Raw genomic sequence first — 21,755 nt, forward strand, 5'->3', positions numbered from 1 at the left:
TACTTCTTGGCTGAACAATTTATCCACAGCTTGAAGTGACAGGAATGGTGATTCAATCCTGCATCTCGGCATATCAGATGTAGGCCACATTCCTCAGTCTGCAGAACCAAAGAGGGAAAAAAGTCCCTGTCGCATTTGCCCTTTCATAGAGATGGAAATATTATTAGAAAGGACATAAACAGACTAATTAAATCACAGCAGTATGGCTGAGATGACAGCTAGTACAGCGTGTGACTGAGCCGATCCATATCTGTGAGCAGGAGGCACTTCATTTTCAATCCATTCACTATTAGGTGCTCTCAGGCTTGCTGGGCAGACATTAAATAATAACATATCATTTCCAAGACTGAAATGATTTAAAGAAATATAAAGGCTTTCAAACCAAGAAATCTTTTGTGCAACAGCAAAAAAAAAATCATTTACCACTCAGTTCTGTTTTGGAGATAAAGATGTAATAATGCCATTACCTTTCATCAGCAGGATTCTTGAAAATCAACACTCTTTGCTTATCATGCTGTGAAATACAAATAGAGCTAAAGGCATGGTCCACAAGGCACTGCTGCAGCTATATTAACTAACAGATCTGCCCTTTGTGAAAGAAACCGTATCCGTTTCATTAGTGCAGACTCTAATTCAAAACTGTTGAAAATGAACTGCACATACTGTTTTAATAACAACATTCCTAATCATTATCAAACTAGTAATTCTCTCAGCAATGAATATAAGGAGCTGGGTTTCCATTATGACCTGCTGGTAAAGGGGGAAAAACATATTTTAATCCTTTCTATTCTTTTTTTTCCTTTCTGTCAAATGTCTCCATTCCTATTTTTTTCCCCTGTCAAAAATATGCTCAGACAATATACAGCCACATTATTTCATATTGAACGGATCGACAACTTTTTGGCATTAAGATCAACTGTTATATTATTTAGTATCCTCATTCAGCAGAAGTACTCTGGGCTCAGATTGAGACACTGTGGCTCCCCAAATTATTGCATATAATCATGGAAGGATGGAAATAATGGAGAGGACTTAACATTCAGGGAAATATTTACTTGTTGCAAAGTCACTCTGGTCATAGGTGTCCAAAGATTAGAATTGGAAAAGTTTAAATGGATGCACCGAAAAATGATTTAGAATCATTTTGTCTCGTGCGTATCCAATTAATAAATCCTTGAAAAATAAACTTTCCTGTCTCCCAGTATCTTCACTACTAATTTGAAAAACTTAAGGCATTATAAATAACTGTCATTATCATAATTAGAGGTTATAAGAAACAAAAAATAATATTTATTTTATGACTATTACCTTAATGAATCAATGTTTAATTCAAAATGGAGAGCACAGTACAATAATTGATGAAAAATTAAGAAATGAATCAACTCACAACTCTCAGTTCCTTATGTAGTTTGAATATCCACAGCCTGAGGGCATTTTTATTCTCATCAATAACTAATTTCATGTTTTTCTACTCTATCTCCAGTTTAAACTTTACATGCTTATATTCCATACAGGCACATAATGTCATTGTCGTATATGTTGATATGGTAATTTCTAGTCCTACTCTTGACAGAAAATTGAATTTTCAAGTGTCCCATAAATGTGTTCAATTAGCTCGAATACTACTATGGAAAATACCACATAGCATCTTATTTTAGATACATATCTTATATCAGTTTTGTTGTGCATGATTACATGAGCTATAATGAGATTTAGAGACTAATAAAATTATTTAACTTATATTTCTTAATATGATATGCTTGAAGTATCATGTTTGCTTCATTATCCAGTCATTAGTTGTAATAAATAATATTGAAGCACAAACAGGTAGGTGGTTTAACATTCTCTAATTATGTTTTCCAACTTCCCTTATAAACAAGGAAATGATGACAGAGATGGCTGTAACAATGGGCTATGTATATTAAAAACATTCAAAATGAAAATTAACTGTGCATTCCATTTACTTATTTGGTGGAAGTCTTTCATGATGATTCAAACAGGAAAGCAATATAAATGAGAGTCAGATGGCATTCCAACAATTTAAAAACCTATTCTTTTTTTTTTCTTGCAGGAAAGAAACAGAAGTATTTACTTAGGGATATTTATATTCGTTTAAAATTAATACATTTAGCTCTTCTTTGAAGGAAAACTTTGATTCCTTATGGTTTCTCACTTGATCACTAGCCAAGTACAACTTCTATCCAGTTATATAATTAGAGAAAGCATTTTTTAATTGGGGTATGTAAAGCAAAGAATAGGACAAGGGGAAATTAAAAATTATAATAAATGTATGATTCAGCTATAATTTTAGTAAAAAAGAGAAGCTATTAATCTGCTCTTGTGTCCACTGAAAAGTCTTAATTACTGTGATATAGAAATTAGTCTTTGGCATATTTTAAGAAATGCCTCCATTATACTATTGATTACTAGGTGTGGAAACACTGGTTCTCTGAATATCCTCCCAAAAATTACTAATTAATTTTTATATCCATCAATAGATTATCTTGTTTTGAAACTTCAATAGGGAAAAGCAGAACAACAGTGATGCTGCAAGATCTGACATGTTAGCTATGAAGCAGTCTTTTAATGATATAAAAGCAGAAAATTATAAACTTTTAAATTAGATATAAACAATACTGCATGATATGTCAAGAGATAAAAATATCTTTTAACAAAAGGAAACGATGTTTAACATATGGTCCACTTACATTCAATTGAACCCCAAACAATGGGAGTTTCTACACTAGCAGATGTGTATGTGGCATTCCATTAATGTCTTACCAATGTGACACTGGTGATAAGACATATATTTAGATATGCCCTTCCTGAAGGCTTATGAAGCCATAGAGATTAAAGGAATTAACAAATTATGGTTATATCTTAAAATAGCCCATAATTGCTGAAATACGTTTCTATTAAAGCTGTTGAATGATCTTTGGCCAGACTCGGTGGTCTTTTTTACATTTTCCTCTTAGTAATCTTTATGCTGTTCAAGACAGGATTTATTCACAGTTTAAGGAAAGAAATAATATAGATCCATTTTAGGTGCTCTAAAGAAACATGTATAAAGTTCTCTGAAAAAACTTTTTCATGTTTAATCTGTTAAACAATAGCAAATTTCTTTTGAATCAGTGATACTGTAATTGAACTGGAGACATTTTTAGAGGAAGCTTGCTCTGGCTTTTTCACCCTACGATTTGGAATCTGCTCACAGTACTGCCAGCTTAACCAAAAAGGATTAACTCTCATATCCAACTGAGAACACAGATAATTCTCAGTAATTGGTAAAAAATGAAGATGAATGGGGCTGAGAGATAAGGAGCAATTAGCTCATCAGCAGTTACAGCTGTGCACTCAATCCGGATCCATCTCTTGAGTCTCGGCCCCTTTTAAAGAACCTAAGCAGAATAAGCATAGGACACCCCCTCCCCAAAAAATTGCTATACCTGCCCATCATTTCTCTCTTTTTCCATTTTATTTCCTTTCTACACAAAGACACCTGTCATAGCATGCTATGTAAATTACTACCTCTCCCAGGACCTGTGTCTAAAGCCAATCTTCTTTTTAAACTTTTTTTTTTAACAGAAACCAAATGACTACTGTAGACACTCTTAAATTCCCTGTCAATCGTTTCATTATAGCAGCATCATCTGTTTGAAAATATAAGCAATTCCCTCATCTAATTATAGGGAGGATTTGAGGTTCATTAACATTGCCAAGGCAGAGGATCCGATGTGCAAATGCAGAGCTGAGCTGAGTGGCCTGCATTCTTAGTTTCCTTTTATTTGCTTTCTCAAGGTCTCCAAGACTTTTTCCTCAAATCATAAAAGTAATTCTTTCCTTCCAAAGAGACACGTGTGTTTACAGAAAGGAAGTGACTATGGCTTGTACTATTCTATCGCAGCAGAAGTCAGGGAACAGAGGTAGGGAGAAGGTCAGCTGAGCAAGAGAATTTTATCTTCCATCTATTTGACTTGGAAGAGCTGGAGATGGGTGGAGAGGGGAAGATTGGGGAAAGGCGAGTAGTATTAAGGAGAACAATTGCTAACTTCTAATTATATGGGTTTTTTTTTTTCATTACTAGAATTCAGGTGTCAATTTAGCTGTTGCTGGTTTTTGTACAAGCAAAGGAAATCATTAGAAAATGTGAGTTCCTGAACTTTCAACTGAGTCTATATTTGTCCATAGAACTCTGTGTATCTAAAGTATTCAGAAAGAGAAAACACCAGTCTTCAAGATTGCTTCACTTCCTTGAAGAAATAACAGCAGTTTGGAGGTTATGGCTATAGTTTAAACAATGAGATTTTTCTTGGGACATCTGTTTTGAGATCACATTTTGAATAGATATGAACTCATTTCCTACGAAGCAAGCAATTTACTATTGTTGATAGCTGTTTACCAGTTCTATGAGTCAGATATTAGCTAGTGGCAAAGGTCCTCTCAAATCCTTAGAGTATTCTTTAAACTGTGTACATAGTGTTTTCATTATATAAAACGTTAAGGGAAGCAAAAATGTGGTCTTTTCCTGCTTCTTTGGTAAATTGTAGTTCACAAAACATTGTACCTGAGAGACTTTTTTTTTCATGTATTTACCCTCAGATGTCTTTTTCTTTGTTGTCATTGGTTAATGGAAGAAGATTTTTAGATCTAGCAAGTGTTTAAATAATGATGAAACAATTAAGAGATACTCACTACATCAATATTTTGTACTGTTTGAAATTAGAAGTGAAATTCAATTTTCTCATATTTACATTAAAATAATGAAAGAGAAATCACAGGGTCCTCATTATATAAATAACTCCTAAATACACTTGTAGAAACATACACTAACAAAAGTAGCTCTAAATTGCCTCAAGCAATAGGAAAGTTGGCCCAAAGATATGCAGTATTTTAAGTCTGGCCTTTCAAAATCCAAAGATTGAGAAACAGAACAGTTTCAAAAGTTGGCTAATGCAGATTAGTTTTTAAAACCAAAAAAAAATTGCAATTTATCTAGTTCGTATGTTATGGGTAGTGTTGCCACTAAAAAGAATCCAGGACATTTTTCCTTCTTATCTGCAATGTAGCTCGTATCAGCCAACCTGTCACAAGACAGTACTTGATATAAACAAGAGATTGCAAAGACATCTCAGTAATCAATATTAGGATGGCTACAGTATGGAAGCCCCAACCAGTGCATATCATTTGTCTCAGCATCTATTTCTATGACCAAATGAAGCATTAATTCAAATCATAAATCTATGGTGATTTAAATCTGGGAATGAGCACCTGCCTGCTTTAATGATTTATTTTGTACATTTCAGTAAGCAGGAGATTTGTCCATATGAACTGACAGGTCACCTTCAGATGCCAGTAGCAGACTGTTTATCACCATGCAGACTAGCATCTCATCTTAGCAAGTAAATATTAAACTAAAAGAATCCAATTGATTGTGGATGGGGGAAGAAAGGCGTCATGGCCATATATTTTATTCAGTGTGCTAATGCCTCACTTTGATCCAACCAGGGGTCCTTTCTTTTTTTTCCTAAAGTGTTCATTCTGTTGAGAAGATGTGAGCTCAAGGTTATCTTTTAAAATTAGGGATATAAAATAATTATCCAAAAGGGTCAGATTTCCTTCAACTTTTTTACCTGTCTAATCTTTAAGCATCAGTTTTCAAACAGCCACAGTTTAGCTATGATTAAAAGATAGTAAAATAAATAAGAACTGCTGCTTATGAAACTTAATCTCTAAAGAAAATAGGAAAAAGAGGTCCAAATAAAGGGTATAATTTGTGCCAAAATACCTTCTATTGCCTCCTAAATCCCTGTTTCTTGAAACTACTTGATGTTTATCTACCAATTATTTATATATGCAACTATGTAGGTATTGTCTCCCATAATATAATCCAAGCTACTTGAGGGAAGAGACTATTTCATTTCTGTAGTTATATGTATAACACCTACCATAATGCTTGATTCATAATAGGAGAAAAGTTTATTGATTTATTAATAATAACTCATCAGGCAGGATAATCTTTGGGCAGAACTTTGAGATCTTAAAGTCTTTGGGTGGAAATAACAAACCTTCAGAATCATTTAAATGAGGAGAATAGGGAAGAAACTTGTGTTAATGAGAACTTTGGAATTTTCTATGCAAAATTATATAATCATAGCATCCTAGAACTGAATAGTATCCTAGGGATAATCAATAAACATAGTGATCTTATCTTATGTAGAAATGCCTTCTACTACATGTATAAGGTTTTTCTCTTTCCATATGATAGTGTATACATGCATACATACATGAGCCTGCTTGCTGAATGCATAGAGTACACAGTAGTGAGTGGAAAGGTGGGGAGTAGCTATGGGATCATGAATGGAGAACTGGTCTTCAAGTCAGGAAGACCTCAATTCAAGAACTGCCTTTGATATTTCTTTGTGGCCTTGAGTCATTTAATCTCTCAGAGTTCTAGTCAACTTTTTAGGACTATAACTGAAAAGAACATGCTGATCTTTATCATTGGGGGGAATTTCCTCACTTCAGAATTCTCTAAACCAATGAAATCACAAGTCTAGTCTCTATCCTGTGGACTATGTTTTCAGAGATGTGTACATTAATTATATATACATATGTACATATTATATATGCATGTATATGATATAACCATATCTATAGGCACATGTATAATAATGTGAATCCTTCATGCTTTTGAAATGTATTTAATCTTTTTCCTGTTTTTATCATTGTGATTTCATAAGTGTTCCCCTCTCTCTAGTATGGAATCTCCGCCCATGAAGAATGCAACTTCTCAGTAAATGATTTTCTAAAAAGTTGCCTGAGCCAAAGAAAGGTTGTGAGTTGGACATGCCTAGTAAGCTAGACTGGGTCAAAGGGACAACTTGAACCTAGAGTTTCCTGACTCCATTGATAGCCATCTAACCACTACTGCTGACTTCTACAAATTTAAAATGTATCATTTTAAAATGATATGACAGCATAAAAATTATAATCTAAAATGCAGAATACATAGTACTGATGATAGAACGGGAAATCATAGTCAAATAACTGGAAAGTGCAAAACTTTTTGTCTTAAAATAAATCTTTGAAGGACCCAAGTAAATGTTCCTGTATGTATATCTGGACTATCAAGTCACTGTGGTTATCTTGACAGCATATCATATCCTTCAACGGATTCCCCATAATCAAGAATCAAGTTTTAGTATTTGAGGTCTTTATGTTCATAATTCATAGACATGATTCAGGATAGTCCATAAATGCTAGCATTAACATGGCTCATGTAGGAGTTCTAAAATTATTCCATTACTAAGAAAAAAAATACTGTGCTGTACCACAATTCATCACAGTGAAGAAAAAAATGTAAATCTGTACTACCAACAAAATGCAGGAAAACATCACTTTAATTCTTCTGAGATCAGGACACCAGAAGGATTATATACTACAATCAAAGAAGGTAACATCTGTACATTTCACTTCCCATCTTTAAAACTAATCTCATTTCATTTGATAAATATTGGTAATGATGTTGATCATAATCATTGCCCCCCAGATTCAGGTCTCCCATTAACAAAGTCTTATACAGCTCAAGAAAAGTTCTCATGCTGAAAGTTTGAACATTTATTGTAAAAAGAAAAAGAGAGAGAGAGAGAGAAATTAAATTTAACATACTACCTAAGTAGAATTTGGAAAAATAAACAAATAGTAGTATTTAATAGAGAATCAGAGTTTAAAGATAATACTATATTCAACTTCTATCTAGGAACTATTTCCACTGTCACTATCTACCCTTGTTCAGTACCTCAACCACAAACGATTCACTTTCCATAAACATTCTGCTTCCAAAACTACCTCTTTCTCTGTGACTTAGGAAAAGTCTATTGTCTTTTTTAATTAATTCCTTTTTTTTTATTATGTAAGGGATAGAATGTGTACAAGGTTAGAATAAAAGGTTGGACTGGATTATTTAGGAGTAGGGTTGACAGTAATTTAGTCAAATTCCAAAGAGATTTATTTTAATAATCTATTTATAAAATATATAAAGAGTGAAAGTAAGAAAATCAGAGAGAGCATAGGGTAAGATATCTGGGCTAAATACTAAGCCTCTCTCAAGAGGGTGGGTCTCTCCTGAAGCTGGTTCCTTCAGAAAATGCAAGAAAGGAGTCAGCCTTCTGCACTCACCCTTACGTGGTAGTTTTAAGGAAAGGAGAAGCAGTCTGAGATCCTCTGTCAGAGCTCCTCCAAAGTCATGTTGAAGACAAAAGACCAAAAAGGACCTCTTCACAGGAAGTTCTTGGCATTTTTAAAGATCATTCCCTTTTGTCACTTCCTGTGACTTTCTTCCATTTTATAGGTACCAATTATAGCTAAAGCTTTACTAAGGACTGCCCATGGGACAGTTAGTTGATTCTCATTTGTCACCCACTATCACACAGGTGGGTCACAGACCTCCCCCACTCAAGTGTGAGTGGGGTGTATAAGCTTTTGGCAATTGATTCTAAAAATGGGCAGGGGAGAGTTAATATAATATTCATAATTACTAATGGGTTCTATACCAACTTTTTACCCTTCCTTCAAGAATTGCTCACATAGAAAATGTTTATTATTGTTGCATATCTAAAAAAAAAAACCTTACCTTCTCTCTTAGAATTGATGCTAAATATCAGTTCCAAAGCACAATAGCAAAGGGCTAGTCAATTAGTGTTAAGTAACTTGCCCAGTATCATACAGCTAGGAAAGGTCTGAGGCCAGATTTCACACCAAGACCTTCCATCTTCAAGGTATGGCTCCAAATCTTTTAAGAACTAGTATTCCTTGGTAGAAAAATCAATCTTTGACTGTGTATCACTGATTTAAAAAAAAACAAGATTGTATACTTAGCCTCATAATCCTAAAAACTACATCTGTGTTTACTAGTTCTAAAATGCAGAGAATAATACTTTAATTTTTTTGTATTTTAAAAAATGTTTATAAGGAATGAATTTTGCCTTTATCTTTCTACCAGAAGTCTTATATGAAAATAAGTATTAATATTTCCTTTATTTTCTCTCAATTCCCAGGGATATCTCCATGAATGCCTTTAAGGTTTACCCAAGAAAATCTCATCAGTTTCGGTTCCTATCTGCCCTTATTGAGCCCACTGATGTCATTACTGTAGTTGTTTTCCCTTACCAATTTGGCTTTGACATCAACACAGCAACTGAGTTTTCACTGTGTATATGTGCTTCAAAATTACTTTCCATACTAATGATCTCATTTGGTGTATGACAAATGTTTTAAGGGGGAAAAGTTGCAAGGATATTTCTTTCTATAATATACTGTATACATCCACAGAGCCTAGCACTGTATTTAAAATGAATGAAAATAGGCAGCATCTGGTTATCCTTAAAAATAATCTATAAAAAGGTTATGGCATATGAAAAAGAAAATTTAATTGAACTGTCAAGAGCTCTTTCATTCCTATAAGTATATCAGTTGAATATAGTATTTGAGCTTATCTTTCCGTCTCTACAGTTCTTTTGTTAAATTATTTTATTAGCACTGTTTCAGTATGATAAAGGGAACTTATATGATACAGTGACAGAGAAATAATATTTTACTTCACCAACATTGATTTCAAGGATTCATTAATAGAAAAGTTATCCCAGCTTTGAAGTACATTTTGACAAAGGAAACTCCCCCTACCTGTACCCCATCTCAAAAAAAAAAAAGAGTGAAAAATATTCCACGAAGTGAAACAGTTATTTCTGGTAAAGTTTTGTCGTGATTACTTCTCCATTTATCCTTTTTACTCCTTCAACATTAATTGCAAAAAGGGAGGAGGAAGGTAGTATAGAAAAGAGAAATCAGTACCACTTCTTTAAGTCAATAATTCATCAACAAAATGACTTTTTGTTATGGTATGTATATAGAAAGGTAGAATATTTTGTACCCAACTAACTATACTGCACTGAATTACTTTAAATCAATATTTGGTACATTGAGAAACAAGGTTAAATTTTTCTTTGACACATCCATCTGTCACTCTACCTGTATTTTGAAAAATGAACTGTGTTCTTTCCTGAAAATATATAACAATGCGTACGTATATTTGTATGTATATATAAAAAACTATTACCTACCATTGTAAGCTGAAAAAGAATAAATGCATATGATGAAAATCATCATGCTTAGTATTTTGTTAAAATATTTGTTGCTAAAGAAACAACAGTGGCTTTAAAATGTGCCAAGAATTTCTTAAACTAAAAGAATAAATGTTTTCTAAAGACTGATAGATTTTTTTCCAAAGGGGGGGGGAAGTAGTTGTTATGAGAAAATAGATATTTGAATCAAACCTATTTTTCCTAGTACTTACCAACACTTGAATTCAGATCTCCATTTTCTGAATCTGCTCCATGCTGGTTATTACTGGCATGGTAGTTGGTCATAGCTTCTAATTTGATTTTTTTCACCTTCATTGCCTCTGCTATGGCTGCATTTGTAGCTGCAGCAGCCGCTGCAGCTGCTGCTGTCAGACCTATTAAAAATAGAAGTGGAATATAATGTAAATTATAGTATGATTTCTTCTTATATAAATTCAGGTTTTTTAAATGACTTTTTATGGAGACCTCACTTTTCAAATTAAAAAAAAAAATCAAGCACCTCTCCCCCAATGCAATTCAGGTAAAATAAATAGTATATTTCATACTGTCCCATAGTTGGTTATGCCATGTTAAGCAATTAACAAAGTCTTACAATATAAATTTCTTGATGACAGGGAATTTTCATTTTTGTCTTTTATTCCCAGCACCTGGCACAGTGACTGAAATATTCTTTTCCAAACTCAAGTTCTTATAAAATGCATACTGAACTGAATTGGACAATGAGCACTGCCTTACATAGCAACCATTAGGCAAATCTCTTTTAGGCTTAATTTTGACACTACCTAGTTTTATGACTTTAGATAAATAGTATATTTTCTCTGGACCTTCAGCTTCGCCAACAAAACTAAGGTAGTAGGTGAAATGAATTGTAAAATAACTTTCTGCCATAAAAGTGAAAAATTGTATTAAAATCTAGGTTGTACTCACATTTTTTTTTTGCCTGTAACCTTGTTTTCCATTTGTTTGGGTTTGGGGGATTCATTTCTCACTATTGTATTCTTCTATTAATTTCTCTACATGCTAAATTTTTTATTCACAACAGGCTGTTTTGAAATTAGCAATCTTTTCATTTTTGACATTCCACCATAATTAGAACTAATTGTATCTCTCTGAAACTATCCATCCCGTGAAGTCAGTTAAAGATCTAGAATCACAAGAAGAAACTTTTATGTGGCTCTTTAAAGCTTACAAAATGTCTTCTTCCCAATAATCATTTATGATAGGGCAGTGCAAATATATGAAACTTAAGGAGACAGATAAAAAATGACTTTGGGGGATCCTATGGCTAGTAATTCATGAGTCAGAACTCAAACTCGGTTCTTAAAGTTCCCACAATTCTTTTTACTAAAACTTCTTCCTATGAATTAGAATATTCCCCCTATTAACACCTACTTCCATAAAATTTATTTGTTATAAATTATTAATAAGATGTTATCAGGAAGTTGAAATCCGATCTCATCAGCTTCCCACAAAAGCTTTCCTCTTTCAAACAATTATATTTTTCACTAATGGCACCTCAGTTCTCTCGGGGTCATAGGTTTGATACCTAAAAGTTATCATCTTAGCAAAGAGAAGTAGAAAAAGTGTTAGACCTAAATTTGGAAAACTTGTATTCACCATCTTTCTCTACATATCTTGGAAACATCACAAAGTTTGAGCCTTACCTCTATATAATATGGGAATTTTACTACATGATCTCTGATTTTCCTTCCAACTCTAAATCTATTAGTATGATCTTTTATTCTTCTGTCCCCATCATTCTCCACATCTAATTATTCATCAAATCTTACTGAATTTACCTCTGCAGTAACTTTTGCATCTGTTTAATTCATGGCATTCTTGTTGCATTCACCAGACTTAAAGATGTATGGTAATATCCTTTTGACTAGTCTTTATCTTTTATCTCCCTTTCTACTCTTTCTTTCCCAAAGATGCCAGAATAATCTTTCTTAAGAATGGCTCTGATCATGTACCATTGCCTCCCCCATTCCAAAATCTTTAGTGGATTCCCAATGTCTGCCAAATACAATAAAAAATTCCTAAATAGGCTTTCAAGACATTTTATAATCTGACTCCAGCATACCTTTCTAGCCTTTTTATCTTATGTGCTAAACAGATAATACTGTGAATTCATACCATTCCACATAGCATTTCCCCCCAAAGTATTTTTTTAATCTTCTTAAAGATCTGCATCAGGTACCACCTGTCTCCCTGGTACTTTGTTTTATAGCTCTAACTATCTCCTTCCATATTGCCTTAAAACTCACCCTCATTCGCACATAATCAAAAATTTATAATTATTGGAGTATATACATTATTCTCACAATAGATTTTAATTTCCTTTGGAAACAAGATTTAAGTCTCCTCCCACCCCCATTGCTCTGTTTCCAGAACTCAATTGATTACAATGGCCATAATTGTCAATAAATGCAAGTTAAATTGGATTAAAATAAATTCAACATCAATTTAACAATATGGTGAAGAGGAATTCAACTTAGTAAACATTTAAGTATCTATTTGTATATACTGTACATACAAAGATTAAAATGACATCATTTCTTCTTTTGAACTTATGAGTCTACCCAGGACAATATCACATGTACAATGACGAGTTTGATACATTATGGAATGTGATAGGGCCAAAGAAGAAGTCCGGACAAAAACATCAAAGAAAATTGGAAGAGGGAGAAAATATCTCCAAACTGACAAGTTTGGGAGGGTCTCATGGAGAAGGGAGTATTTGAGTTGAGAATGATAGAAAGTTAAGAATATATATGCAGAAAGGAGTGAAGAAAATGTTACAGGCATAAGTCTCAGCCTAGAGGGATTCATAAAGTCTACCCCATAATGGTGAATAAAAACAGTATGCTATAAAGAACTGAGTGCAGGACATGACTTAAAGAGGTGTTCATTCAGATTCAACTTCAGCTATCTGTGTGATCTTAAGAGGCACAACTCAATTTCCTCATATGTAAAAATGAGTTAATAATTATCCTATTTGCTCAGAGGGTTGTTACAATTCCTATTGATATTTTAAATACTTTGAAAAAATGAATTATTATTGTTATGATCTGAAATGAAATCGGATTGAAACGGTAGGCTGAAGCCAGAATATAGATGACTTATTTAAAAAGTTAGGCTGCCACATCTGTATCTCGACATAAAAAAGAGGAAGAAATACTTTCTGTGCAGGAGAATGATGTGACCATGCATATCCATTAAGAAGATTATTTATATGAAGTTATGTCAGGGTGACATTTTTCAACCAGAAGAGTGCCAAGAAGTGAGGGAGCTAATTATACTACTAAAACTAGTACAGTGAGGTTGGTGAAGACCTGAATTGGGGTGATCTTCATGTAACTGGAAAAGACACCAATTTGAGAGGGATTTGGGAAATAGAATTAATATGATATGAGAAATTATTAGGTAAAGTCTGATAAAGTGAGAAGTAGCTCAGAGGTCTCAAGCAATGAGTTGGAAGTCACAAGAAGTAGCAACTGACAAACTCTATAATCAGTTATCTGTGTATTACAGAGTAAGTGATGGAATTTCCCTGGAGTTCATTTCCTAAAATTCAAAACAAGAAGTTTGACCTTTATAGGATTTCTAATTGCAATTAAAAACCATGTGAAATTAACATTGAATGAGACATTGTGCTTGGTAGATAAATATGAAATAAGGAATCCTTACCCTCAAAGAGTTTACAATCTGATTCTTTTATTTCCCAAGGAAGAGTATGATAATTATGATATTCACACTGGGCTGCTGCACGTAATATAATTAGTATAAAGCTTTGTTGAATGAATGAATGGTCCTTATTCTAAGGAGAAATTAATCTCCACATTCTGTTTTGTTAACCTATTTAAATACCATTTCACTTTCTCAAAGACTCTAATATTATATCTTGTTCCAGAGGATGAATAATGATCTTGAGCTGAACTGTGACATGTAGCATCTCTTAATCTCACAATAAAAGTAACAGACCAAATTCTTTAAGTGGTAAAGAACATACTTCAGAAGCACATTTCTAAAAACACATTTGCCACTGATAAAACACTGGTTTATAAAATATTTAATTTAACACAGAAGTTCTGCAATGGTATTTTTAGATCAGAGGAAGGATATAAAGTCATATATTACATATTTATAGAAGCTAAATTGGGTCACTGAAAAGGGACAACGCACCTTTGAACTGAGGTTGGCATCCTGTATTCATTATTCAATGCAGCCATCTATAGTTTGTTTTCCTTTTTTTTTTAAGCTGACCCTGGAAAACTATAGCTAATGTCTTTTAAAAGATTGAAAATGTCTTTATAAGAAACATCCAAACTTAGCCTGCCTTATGAATATAAGCTTCCTAAAAATCATAAAGAATATTTTCACATCCATTTTAATTCTATGGAAGAGGAAAGGCAATTTCTACATGAATTAAAAGATATATAAAAGCAAGGATTTCTCATTTGATTTAAAAGGTAAATTATTAAAATCCTGTTTTTATTTTATACAATTTAACAAATTTTACTTTTCAATAATTTTATATACACATGATTTTTCTGCTCCATTAAAATGTCAAACCTGTTACAAATTTGATTAGTATTAGAAAAATTTAGCTATTTAAGTTTATTAAGAACTCTAAAGTCTCATTAACTGTGAGTCTTTTGTGAATAATTACATTTAGCTTACTCATTCTAAGTTGTATACTATACTATAAAAATTACATGACACAAAAGTTAGACATAATTTTATTATTCATATCCAAAATAAACAGCTCATTTGGGAGTCATGATGCCAGATTAGAGGCAACAACCCATTCAAACTCTTCCAAACTTCCCATCAAAACAACTTTAAAAATAACAACTCAAATCAATTTTTGGAGCAGCAGAGCAAACAAAATTTCAAGGTGAGATGTTTTTCAACCGAAGACAATTTCCAAAAACTGTAGGAGAGAGAATATGACCCAATGACTGGATAGGGACCACTCCATAGTGCACATAGCTGTAGTACCAGGAGTGGGCCTGAGAGAAGATTTTGATCATCCATGCAACAGCCTCAGGAGCTATCTACCCCAGAGGGCATTAAAAGGTTGGATAACTGATCAGAAAAAGACTATAGGGGACTCTTTGCTAGCACTGGGTACTGGTGGTGCTGACTGGTGACTCTGTTGACCAGAAGCAGTTTTGGGTTGATCTTCCATGGAAGAAAGGAAGGTTACAAGGAGGAAAGATTTAGTCACAGTTCCAAGTTAGAATGTATTACCAGTGCTTTTAGCTAAGGAGAACAAATGCAGAAGAAGAAAACAATATGAAAATAGTTACAAATGAAGTCCCAAAATAAAGATGATAATTATATGTAAGCCCAAGAAGAATTTCTAGAAATGTTAAAGAAATAGACAAAAATGGAAAAGGTAAAATTGGGGAAAGATATAATGTAAGGAACTTATAAAAAGATAGTTCATTGCTTTTTAAAACAGGTACAAAAATACTGAAAAAAACCTTAAAAATATAATTGGACTAAAAGTAAAATAGGCACAAATTTCACTTAAGAAAATAGCTTCTTAAAAAGTATAATAGGCAAAATGGAAAAAGAGATATAAAAATTCATTGAAGAAAATAATTCATTAAAAATTAGAATGAGGGAAATGATCACCCTACTGCAAATATCAATAATATGGAAATAGGTCTTAACCAATGACATATGTAAAACTCAGTGGAATTGTGCATTGGCTATGGGAAGGGATTGGGGAGAGGGGAGGAAAAGAACATAATTTTGTCATCTTGGAAAAATAGTCTAAATTAATCAATTAAATAAAATTTTAAAAAGTGAGGGAAATGTAAAAATATGTATAAAAGCTCACTGAAAAAAATAAATCCTTCAAAATTTAAAGTAGGCAACTTGAAGCTGATGAGTCCATATGGCATCAAGAAATAATAAAACAAAATCAGAAGTATAAAAAAGTAGAACTAATCTTGAAAATAGTTCAGGGAGTGATAATTTAACAATTATTAGACTACTCAAAAGCCAATATCAGAGAAAAAAATAAAGGAAAACTGCTCCAATATGTTAACAATAGAGAATAAAATGGTAATTGAAAGAATCTGATGATAACCTCCTGAAAGAGATCTCAAAATGAAAAGCCCCATGAATAATATAACTGAATTATGGAACTCCTAGCTAAAAGGAAACAATGCAAGCAGCAAGAAAGAAACAATTTAAATATCAAGGAGTCACAGTCAAGATTACATGAGACTTAGCAGCTTGCACTTTAAAGGAACAAAGGGCTTGGTATATGATATTATGGATGGTGAATAAAGTAGGATTACAATTAATCATTTCTCCAGGAAAACTAAAACTATCCTGAAGGGAAAAAAAGATACTTAATGAAATAGAAGACTTTCAAATATTTGTGATGGAAAAGCCAAAGTTGAATACTAAATTCAGCATTCAAAAAAGAGAAACATGAAAGTGAAACATTAGAAGACTAGTAAAACTAAGTTATTTCTGTTGCTTATGTGGAAAGATAATAAATGTAATTCCTAAGACTTTTCTCATTATTAGGGCAATTAGAAAGAGTTTACATAGAGACTAGGAAAAGAGTAGAGGAGGGAGAATGGGGAAATTCTCTAACATAAAAATTTTTTTACAATTAAAGGGAAAATAGGAGTGATAGGCAATGCTTGAATCTCAGTCTCATCAGAATTACTTCAAAGAGGGAATAATATGTATCTTTGTGCCTAGAGATAGAGGGAAATATATATATATATGTATATATATGTATCTAAATAAACAAATTCCTATATACATATTCACATATACATGTATGTATATATACATATATAAAAATTCAATTAGGTATAGAAATCTATCTTCCTGAACAGGTAACAGGAAGAGAAAGGAATAGGGGAAATGCAAGGGGTGATAAGAAAAGGAAGAGAAGGTTAAAGGAAGAATTGGTCAAGAGCAAAACATACTTTTATGGAGAGACAGGATAAAAGATGAGAGAAAAGGATAAACAGAAAACAAGTAACTTGGGGGTAAATTAAGAGTCAATAATCATGACTAGGAATGTGAATGAGATGGACCCACCCATAAAATGGAAGTAGATAGCAGAATGAATTAGAAATTACAATCTGATATGTTATTAACAAGAGATACACATGAAACAAAAAGTTGCACACAGAAAATTAAAATAAGGGGATGGAACAGAATATTTTATGTATCAAATAAAAGAAAATAGGCAAGGATAGAAATCCTGATCTCAGACAAAGCAAAAGAAAAAATAGACTTAATTAAAAGAGATAATCAGAGAAGCTACATTTTAATAAAAAGCACCATAGATGATGAAGTAATATCTAAATTTTATATAGCTATTTTATCTGATAAGGGTCTCTTTTCTCAAAAGTATGGAGAAGTGAGTCAAATTTATAAATATAAGAACTATTCACCAGTTTATAAATTCCAAAGTGATATGAACAGTATTCAGAAGAAGCAATCAATTTTATATTTTTCTAGTGTTAGGAAAAATATTCTAAATCACAATTGACTGGAGAAGTGTTAATTAAAACAACCCTGAGATACCACATAACACCTATCAAAAATAACAACTAAAATAAGGGATGAGCAAAGATAGGTGCAAGAATGAATTGTTGGTAAAGTTGTGAAATGGTCCAACCATTCTGGAAAATACTTCAGAACTCTAGGCAAAGAGCTATAAATCTGTGCCTACTCTTTAACCTATCAAGACCAGTGCTATTTCTGTACTCCAAATTAATCAAAGAAAAAGGGAAATACCTGTATGCACAAAAATATTTACAGGACCTTTTTATGGTGGCAAAATATTATAAATTATGGGGGTAGCCCATTGATTGGGGAGTGGCCAAACAAGGTATGTTATATGTTTATGATGGAGTACCATTGTGCTATAAGAAATTATGAGGGTGGTTGTATCAGAGAAACAAGGGAAGATGTATCTGAACTGAATCAAAGTGAAGTGTGTAAATCCATGTGATCACTGTAAACATTATCAACAATATTGTAATGATGATCAACTGTGAATGATTTAGTTCTGATCAATAAAGTGATCCAAGAAATTTGCAAACTCTTCATGATAAAATATAATATTCATCCCTAGAGAAGGAACTGATGAACTCTGATTGCAAATTGAAGTATAGCTTTCTCTTTATTTTTTCTTTTTGCCATAATATAGTTAATATGAAAATATATGTGCATGACTTCACAGGTATAATTGATGTCACACTACCTTTCTTCTTAGCAGCCAGGAAATAAAAGGAAGAGTAAAATTTAGAACTTGAATTTTAATTTTAAAATGTTAAAAATAAAGTGTTTCTATTTTTTAAAGTATATAGTTCAGTGGAAAGAGCATTGATTTTGATTTTGGGGATTTGAGTTCTAGTCTCATATTCACTAATCATTATGTGTGTGACCTCTGGAAAATTATTTTACAACTCCTAGTCTTGGTTTTCTCATCCATAAAATAAAGAGATTGAGCTAGATGGCTTCTAAGATCCCTTCCAACTTTAATCTTATGCTCTGAATGTCTTTTGTTTAATCATTTGTGTTTCTATTTGTCTACAGTGAATTCATTTACTGATTTATTAAAGCACTTAAACTTTTTTCCAATCATAAGGAAACTCTGCTGATACACATTCAGATCTTTAAATCGGTTGGGGGTATTTATTGTTTAAGGGAAGAAATTGACTTTTATTAGAAAGACATTTTATTCATGTTTTCTTATCTCTAGTCTGGGTCCATGCCACCTCTCCTCTTGGACTACATAAATTGCTGCAAATTTGCTTGACAGCCTCCAAAACTTATACACTATTATTTTTCATGATGGTGATATATTTCTTATCCTTTCAACATATATGAAAAAATCTTCAGTATTTTGTATTTTACTATTCTGTGAATCTACTACATCTTTTAAAATTATCCCCCCCCAAAAGGAATTTGGTGGTGGAGATGCATAAATAATAAAGCAAAGAATGGTGTCTTTTCAAAATCTGCAGGAATACAAAAATAGTTATATTTTGATTGTGACTTATTAAGGACAGTAAAAATAGATACCCAAACAAACAAACAAAACAGAAATTATCCCACATGTGTCCACTGACATACTAGCAGGATTTAATCTTATGTTTTGGCATTCTCAGTTATCAGGGTGGATGAATGAATTCATGTATATATGTACACACAAATATATGTGTGAGTGCATGTAAGTATATATCAATTTCCTTTTCCATACTAAAATGTCGATTATGAAGAATCAAAAGTAAAGTCAAATGGATTCAATAAGAATTATTATATGTATTCAACTGTTTCAGCAACAAGTGCATTTATTGGTCCATAACATTTTGGGAAAAGCTTGAAGAAACAAAATTCAAAATACCCCATACATTACTTTCAATGATCGTTATCATTAATACTCTGAAATTGATAAGCTGTTTATGTCTGGCATTCTTCCTCCTGATTATTCAGTGAGACAAGCAGCTTTATAAATATCTCATCACTCCACCGTCACACAAATTTCATCGACAGTGCTCATGCACAGCTATTAGCAATATGAATCTAACCATTACAAGAAGGAAGAAAATCGAACATGTGGCATTAATACGCAGTCCTGGTTCCTAACCATCTGATAGGCAGATGGTGTAAAGCGGATTCTCCAGCTGAAATGAAGGGGCACATCATTTAAAACCTTGTTTGCATTCTAACTGATATCAGTGCCATATTGATATACATGATACATCATGGCAGTATTTGAACAATCTAGTTTGTTTCAGTCATAAATGTTTACAGCCTTGTTTTTTTATCTTTAGAAGCATGTTCAGAAGAATGTATTTTTAATTTATGAAACCTATTGTTTACTTCTGTTGAACCAGAAGATTAGCAAGAGGCAGGAATATTAAACTACCTCAACCACAGCAATAATAAAGACAGACAGATAAAGTATGTTTTTCTCAATAAAACATATTAGTGAAGGAATTAAAAATTAGCCTAGGCATTATATGTACTTAATATATTTTCCTTTAATTCTAGCTTTTCTCTCTGGAGACATAGTTGAAATTTATTACTTTAAATAGTTAATTAGTTAAAACATGTATTATAGATAATGCAAACCATCAAAAAGTTCACTTTAATTCATGGTCCTTCTTATGCAATAATCATCTCAGTGGCAAATCATATAAATTACCACGAAACTCAGATTGAGGTATCTACTAACAGCTGTAAAAGTTTTAATTACATCTCAATTGAAAGTTCTCTTAGTCCCATGAGATGCAACTGATACCCACTTGCTTTACTTTCTTTTTCTGCCTTCATTAAATACTATCCATCCATATCCTATCACCATATTTTCACTTTTGTGATTAATTCCGACAAGAGACAGTCTGCTCCACTTCTTTGGAGCTCCTACAGAAACTCAATTTTACGTTAAAAATTTTCTTCAATGTTAAAATACAAAAAGTTAGAGTAAGTCACTAAATTGGGGAGAGGAATAAACTTTTGAAAAATAGTTTGGTTAGTATGCCAGGAGGCAGAGATATTGTGAGAGAACATTGCAGGCATAGGGGCAACCAGTAAAAAATTATGGAGTCAGGAAATGGAATATACTTTTTGAAGAAGAGTAAGGAGGGCAGTGTAGCTTGACTATAAATTATATGAGGAGGAATTGGAAAGGGAAGGAACAAAGTGAAGAAGACTGAAAAAGTAATAAGGAACTAGATTGTGAAGGAGTTTAAAAGCCAAATAGAGAATTTCATATTTGATCCTTAAGGCAGTAGTGAGCCAGTGGAATTCATTAACTAGAAAGAAGCATGTGATAGAATATATTAGAACAAAATATATTAGAATTAAACTACAATAAAAGACACTATTAGGATTAACAAATAGGAGCATCTCTAGAACTTTACCACTGGTAAAAAAAAAATCTCTCATCCACATGGACATCTTTAATGACAGTTTTAGATACAACATTGAAAGATCTATTTCTCCTTATTTTATGCCTGGATTACTCCTGATAAAGAATTACTAAATACATTTGTTAGATTATTGTTGAATCTTATAAAATAGGTATGTAAATAATTTTTAAATGATAATGTGGTATATAAGTCTCCATTTACATAAAATTATCCTTATTACAATATTAATGTATAGGCATGAATAAGAACTTTAAAAGATAGATAATATTTTAGACCTCTACTAGAAAAATTCCAATAAATGGTAAAGAGAATAACTTCATTAATGTAATAATGAAGTGGTGGAATGAAAAGTGTCCTAAATGTGGGGGTTGAAGATGTAGCTTTGAATCACAATTTCTGCCTACCTAAATCACTTGGACAAGTCACTTAACCTATCTAGGACTAAATTTTCTCATCTCTAAAACCAACAGTTTTGGACTAAATGGCTTCCACAGGTGCCTTCTAGATGAAAATCCCTGACTGGGGGTTTGGGTCACTAATAGAAACTACATTCTTCTCAAAGAATATATAATCTAGATAGGGAATCAAAGTTAAATGCACTGCTATTCCCAAATTAAGACTAATTAAAAGACAAAATTATTTTCAGTTCTTCAGTGTGTGAATAAATAGTTCTAAAAGTTTA

The 21,755-nt window shown here is 32.5% G+C and overlaps 1 protein-coding gene across 4 annotated transcripts in view; it reads right to left on the minus strand.

Moving 5' to 3' along the window:
- Positions 1–21,755, minus strand: part of DACH1 (dachshund family transcription factor 1) — a 485,618-nt gene that overhangs the window by 217,790 nt on the left and 246,073 nt on the right. For all 4 annotated transcript variants that reach the window (XM_007501431.3, XM_007501432.3, XM_007501433.3 and 1 more), the window contains exon 3: positions 10,352–10,513. In XM_007501431.3, coding sequence (XP_007501493.1) covers positions 10,352–10,513 — 162 coding nt within the window. The remainder of the gene's footprint in view (positions 1–10,351; positions 10,514–21,755) is intronic.

This window comes from Monodelphis domestica, chromosome 8 (genome assembly GCF_027887165.1).
Source record: "Monodelphis domestica isolate mMonDom1 chromosome 8, mMonDom1.pri, whole genome shotgun sequence".
NCBI lineage: Eukaryota > Metazoa > Chordata > Mammalia > Didelphimorphia > Didelphidae > Monodelphis > Monodelphis domestica.